This window comes from Aquarana catesbeiana, linkage group LG01 (assembly GCF_042186555.1).
Source record: "Aquarana catesbeiana isolate 2022-GZ linkage group LG01, ASM4218655v1, whole genome shotgun sequence".
In the NCBI taxonomy this organism is placed as follows: domain Eukaryota; kingdom Metazoa; phylum Chordata; class Amphibia; order Anura; family Ranidae; genus Aquarana; species Aquarana catesbeiana.
This window is the reverse complement of record NC_133324.1, coordinates 888,647,279-888,653,278: the sequence shown is the minus strand read 5'-3', so window position 1 is coordinate 888,653,278 and position 6,000 is coordinate 888,647,279. Positions and strand designations below refer to the sequence as shown.

The 6,000-nt window shown below is 41.7% G+C and overlaps 1 protein-coding gene across 1 annotated transcript in view; it reads right to left on the bottom strand.

Annotated features, from left to right (window-relative positions):
• Positions 1–626: 626 nt before the first annotated feature.
• The window catches only part of LOC141127961 (piRNA biogenesis protein EXD1-like), a 117,163-nt gene continuing 111,789 nt past the window's right edge, over positions 627–6,000 (bottom strand). The window contains exon 13 of the mRNA XM_073614888.1: positions 627–2,351. Coding sequence (XP_073470989.1) covers positions 1,896–2,351 — 456 coding nt within the window. The 3' untranslated portion in view covers positions 627–1,895. The remainder of the gene's footprint in view (positions 2,352–6,000) is intronic.

Below are 6,000 nucleotides of genomic sequence, written 5' to 3'. Positions count from 1 at the left end.
TGTTGACCCGTCTTCTAGAAACACCAGTCCCCATGACCCCCAAATTTTTCCTAGTAGGCCTATCGCAACTAAAGACCGCCACACCCTACAAAAAACTAGCACGCCACATCCTCACAGCTGCATGCTGTCTTGTAGCCCTAAACTGGAAAAAACTATCTCCCCCTACTCCTGAGGCCTTATATGCTAGAATTAAAGATGTGGAGCTGATGGAGAAAATGACTGACAGGATGCAGGACAGGCTGGATGCCCATGACAAAGTCTGTGAGCTGTGGCAACTTCGGGAGGACCCACCATGACCAGGTAAATGAGCTGCTACTATGACCTCTTCCTTCTTCTTTTTCTATCCCTCTCCTTTTCCTCTATCTTGAGTATTCTTGTGACTCTCACTACCTTACGTAGGTTGCTACATGTTATTACATGACACCATGATGCATATACAATGACATCAGATATGTGACTACCACTGTCTTGGAGCATATGGAAAGAAGTTTCAAGTAAATGTCTGAAAGAATTGATGCATAATACGATCTGTATTTTTCAATTTACATATTCTCGTATTGTAAATGCAAATAATAATAAAATGTTATTTGGCAAAAAGAAAAATAATAAAAAATAACTTTACTATAAAGAAGTATAACAAAACTTTATTCAAAATATGTAACACTAAGTTTAAATTTACACAGATTGTATTGTAAGAGGTCCAATAAACAGCATTACTTGCAAATTCCAGCATCAATAAAACATTCAAATGTCACGTTAAAACATCACACACAAAAAAAAACCCAAAAGGTGCAAGATCTTATATAACAATAGTCATAAGGGCAGAAAATGAAAGTAATCTAAAATGTTATCCTCCTCCCCAGAGTAGGAGTAGAGGGGAATCTCACATGCTTTGATGACAGTTGTCAAAAGTGAGATTTTCCTTCACTTTGGGGAAATTCACTCTCACTTCTTTCTGTGTCCCTGAGAGAGGAAGTAAAGACAAATATCTGTTAATGTCCCAAAGTGAGCAGTAAAAATCTGAAATGGTTCTAACTCTTACTCACTTCAGCCAACAGAAAGAAAAACTATTTTAAAGTCCTTTACCACCAGCAGCGTGCATTACAGCATAGCGGCTGCTGTGTACTGTGAAGGAGTGCGATATGTTGTAATTACACATCACACTGGAAACTTTTTTTTTTAACGTTTTTTTAAATGTCACAGAAAGTCATTAGAGTGTATTTAATAAAGGAAAACAGACTGTGTAGTTTTCAAGTGCAATTTCTCCAGAACTTTGTAAACAAGACTACCGACAATCACATGCAAGGGACTGACTACCCACAATCACATGCAAGGGAAAAAAATGCATTTTTTGCTTCCACATGATTGAAGGATGGAGTCAGCAGAGCTTCCCCTCATTTACTAAGCTCTGGAGCAAATGCACTTGCAGAGGTGCAACTGCACAATCTATTTCCCCTTAGTAAATCTACCTCACTGCATTAATCTTTATTCACCACAGAGCATTACGATGTGGTGGATTGCACTGCAACACACTGTTGAAAAAAAGGCAGCTTATCCTACTTTTTCAGCAGTGCAGTGACATGAACTCAACTAATAGGACAAATAGCAAATTGCATTAGGATTGCGTTGGACAAGGCTGCCCAGGACACCCAGCTGAAGTTTAAACTACTTAGTGACTGACCCAGACAAGCATGAAGCCAGTAAAGTATCAGGACACCTGACAGGCACAACATTTGTCTAGTAATTCACCAAGGGGTGAAGAATGCACATGTAGGATGAGCATGAAAGCTCCTGCACCTTTAAAAACAAGCCATCAATGGCAGCTTCATTTTTTTTAAGTGCTTCTATGGGTTTTGGGGGGTACTGGTGTTTATAGAAGACTGTTAGCTCAAATATTATGAGGTTTTATCACAACATGTTTTTGAAATATCAGATAGAAGCCGAGCAGCTGACATGCGTACACGTGGCATTACTAATGGTGCAATGGGAGCAAGGGGCACCGGTGTTCTTGGTATTAGTAGAATGGGAAAGCGCAAAGGACTCAAATTCGGAGAGGCCAAACCTGGGGGGAAAGGATGCCTTTGTCCAGCAGGGGGGGCTTGACTTTCAGGCTCCGTTTGGACTTGCGCTCCCTCTGTGTAGACTGCAGATCTGTCCTTGTCAGATATGGGAAGGATAGATTTCTCATTATTTTCAGGGTCCTCTGGAGATTTAAGAACTTCCTGTTGGTTTCCAGGTGAAAGCAGTAAACTATTTTCGCCTACAGCATACTTTTTCAGAGCCTTCTCCCTACGTTTTTCTTGCAGATCTTTCAGCATTTGAAAATCTTCAGAAAGCCGGGATTTGGACAGCTATAAAATATGATACATGAAATATGTTTTAGGATACAAAGAGATATATGTATGTACACACACACACACATTATATATATATATATATATATATATATATATATATAGTATTATCTATAAGCATTTTTTTTTCTAGATTTGGGTGGTGTGGAAAAGGGTTACTGCTATCTGTGGCTTTGTTAGAAAGATTTCCTCTCACTTCCTGTTCTAGTGACACCCTTTTACCACAAAGAAAGTCGGAGTCAACAGCAACAGACATTAGGAAAAAATATTATTATTTTTAATGTAAAGGCTTAGTTAACCTAAGAAAAACCATAAAGGTGACCTAACACAAGTCCCCACTGTACTTACCTATGGCAATCCTCAGCGGTCAAGTCTGCCGCAGCCGCTCTACCAATCCATGGATTTGAAATCTCTGCTGCTCTCTCTTCTTTGTACAACCGCTCCACCAGACCACGGATTAGAAATCTTTGCTGCTCTCTCTCTTTTGTCAAGCTGCTCCACCAGTCTGGGGATTTGAAATCTCTGCTGCTCGCTTTCTTCTTTGTCCAGCACTGCCAGGACATACTAGATAGAGTCTGATTGGTCAGAGCTGTCACATGGACTGCAATCCATCCCAGCAGTGCAGGACAGAGAAGAGAGAGAGCAGTGGGGATTGTAAATCCTTGGACCGGTGGAGGGGGTGCGGTGTTAGTTTACCTTTACAGAAAAACTGTAAAGGTGATCTAAGCCTTTAATGAAGAGATGGCTGGAACATCTATGAGCTTTTTATGGTTTTGTTGTAGTTTTCTGTGTTGCACATTTTCCCTCGCTTCCTGTCTGGTGAAAAAAAGGTGTCACCGAGTACACGTGAGGCAAATCTTTATAATATAGTCCCAAATAGCACTAAAACCTGACAGGGATTTTAACTGTTCCCCACTCTGTGCTAAACTAGAATAGCATTTATTGGCTATAGATACTTCAAACATGAGTGCTTTAGGACTTTTTTTTTTTTTTTAAATCAGATAGTTTTTATTGATTTTTTTAAGAGCCGTTTACACCCAACAAAACATACATCAGTAGATTTATTTGCATGTGTTTTTATACAGATAAATTTGCAACATTACATAAACAATATGTATTCACTGTTGCAGTTAACAGGTAAGGGGCATTAAACAAGAGCACTAGCTTTCTACAGTTGTATAGATAGTTAAAAGGTTGAAAGAGATACCAGGGCCATAGCTATAAATATCAGAAGACTAAATTTAAATACACCCACAGATAATCAGGGCCAAAGAGTGATTCTATCCCTAGATCCCCAAAAGCGTTTAATAGTGTAGAATGGTTATATCTATGGGAGGTTCTCAAAGCCACTGAAATACTACTGTATATACTGTACATCTCCTTAAGCAAGAATAAGAGTTAATAATATGCTATTTAGTCCCTTTAATCTCCAGGGGGAATGAGACAGGGTTGTCCCTTGTCTTCATTACTATTTGCCCTGGTGGTCCTAGAGAAGATAAGATTGCATTATGCAGACAATGCACTTCTCTTTCTGGGGGGCACAAATCAATCCCTGGTGGCTCTTAATTCACACTTTAGAGAAGGCTGAAAAAGAGACTGACATCCATCAAGTTTAAAGGGGTTGTAAACCCTGAGTGCGATGCGGCACACAGCAGCAGCACACTTCTGTGATGCAGCAGCCCCCCGGAGCCCCCCTTTTACTTACCTGAACCCGATCTTTTCAGGGATGGGGATGAGCACAGCTGTGATTTCGGGTCCTGATTGGATAGATTGATAGCAGTACAGCTATTGGCTCCCACTGCTGTCAATCAAATCCAATGATGCTGGAGCCGGGGGGTGGGGCTACACAAGTGCCCGAGGGAGAGCGGCTCTCCAACGGGGCACTCGAGAAGAGGAGGAGCGCCACTGAAGGACCCCAGAAGAGGAGGATCGGGGGCCACTCTGTGCAAAACCATCTGCACAGAGGAGGTAAGTATGACATGTTTGTTTTTTTTAAAACAAACCTTTATATATCCTTTAAAGCGGACCTTCACTCTCAAAATGCATTTTTTTTTTACCTGCAAGGGCAGGGAACCCAATATGGGAGCATTCAGAAAGGACAAAAAGGCAACACAATTGCCTAAAGGAACCTGAGAGATAAACTCACACATCAAATTCCAGAGTGGAAGCTTGATGACCGAGGGGAGGAAGGCTTATGTCCTGGTTAAGGTGGAAGGAAGAGACCAAGGTCAGAAAGGAGGCATTAGTCCTGAGTATAACATTATCTTTGTGTAAAAGGAAATTGCAGGATCAACATCAGGGACTGTCCATTTTTTGCAAAATCCTTTTTCTTTAGGGTACACCTGGGCAAAACACTTAGGGGAGCCAAACATTTTTTGAGGGTGAGGCCAGTCACTATACAAAACCTCCTCTATAGGTGAATGTATAGAGGAGGCCTTAGCAGGCTTGGGATTTTTTTATCGACCCCATGCTAGTGACTTTGGGTTGAGAGGACAAAGGCAGGTCCAGTGCTAAGCACTTGCGTACTGTGTCAATAAGGACTGTGTCCCTAGATTTAGGAGAGAATGTATCACAATTAGTTTCCTCCTGTTCTGAATCCTCAGACTTGGAGGAATCCTCTTCCACCTCCTCCAATGCACAAACAGGCTCAAGCAGAGAGGCAGAAAGGGAGCAATAATGGCCCCTGCATCTAGAAGCCTCCAAGAGGCCAAAATCTTCCCCAAAAACTCAGACACAGAGGTTGAGAACTACTGTCCACTTAAACAGAGGGAGTCGGGTGCTCAAGAAGGAGAAATGGAGGTATCAGAAAAGGGAAGATATCTTGGGGTCCTTGTGGAAAACATGATTAACAACTTGAAAGCCATTGTCAAAAAATGAGCTGGCAAGGCCCATCTCCCTTGCAGTTGTAATCCCACATAAAGAAGTGAAGTCTCCAAAGGGGTACTCACAACAAATACTGCAGAGCAAAAGGGGTTAAAACCATGTGGATACCCAGAAGAATCTGGAGATTGGGCTGTGCCAGTGAATCACAGGGAGGCAGGCACATTCACCAAGATGGCTTTTGAGCATAAAATTGGGGTAAAATGACAACCAAGGCTGTGGGATAAAAGAAACAGCACCAAATTCATAGAAAGACTGGCCCCTGCCAATGCAACAGATCAGGGAGCAGTGTTGCAGCACTAGTCAGATGTTTGCAACAAACCATTTAAAGTGTTGCAGCCCAGGATTTGTGCAATCCCCCGTGTGGTCTATTGCAGCAGCAGGTAGTCTGCTGCGCTACCTTTACCGTTAGAAAGACTTTTTGAATCCTTGATACTGCCATACCTGGGTCATATGTTTTATATTTGCCCGAGGATTTTTTCTCTTTTTTTGTCACACCCGCTGAGGGGTGGTTTGTACTTTTACTGGCCTTTTGCCCATTTTTTAATTTTCTCTTCATGTCATAAAACATGAAATCTTCCTTAAATAGAAAATGTGGCAGCCCTGTTCCTCAGGCTCCGACACACAGTAAGACACCACAGCCCATGCTTCCGAAGGTCACAGGGATGAAAAAAGTCGCAAGGGTCTCCACCTGTCAGTGATTTTTTTATAAATGTGAGTTTATTACCACTTTAAGAAGCAGTGGAAAACCAACAGATTTCTTCCA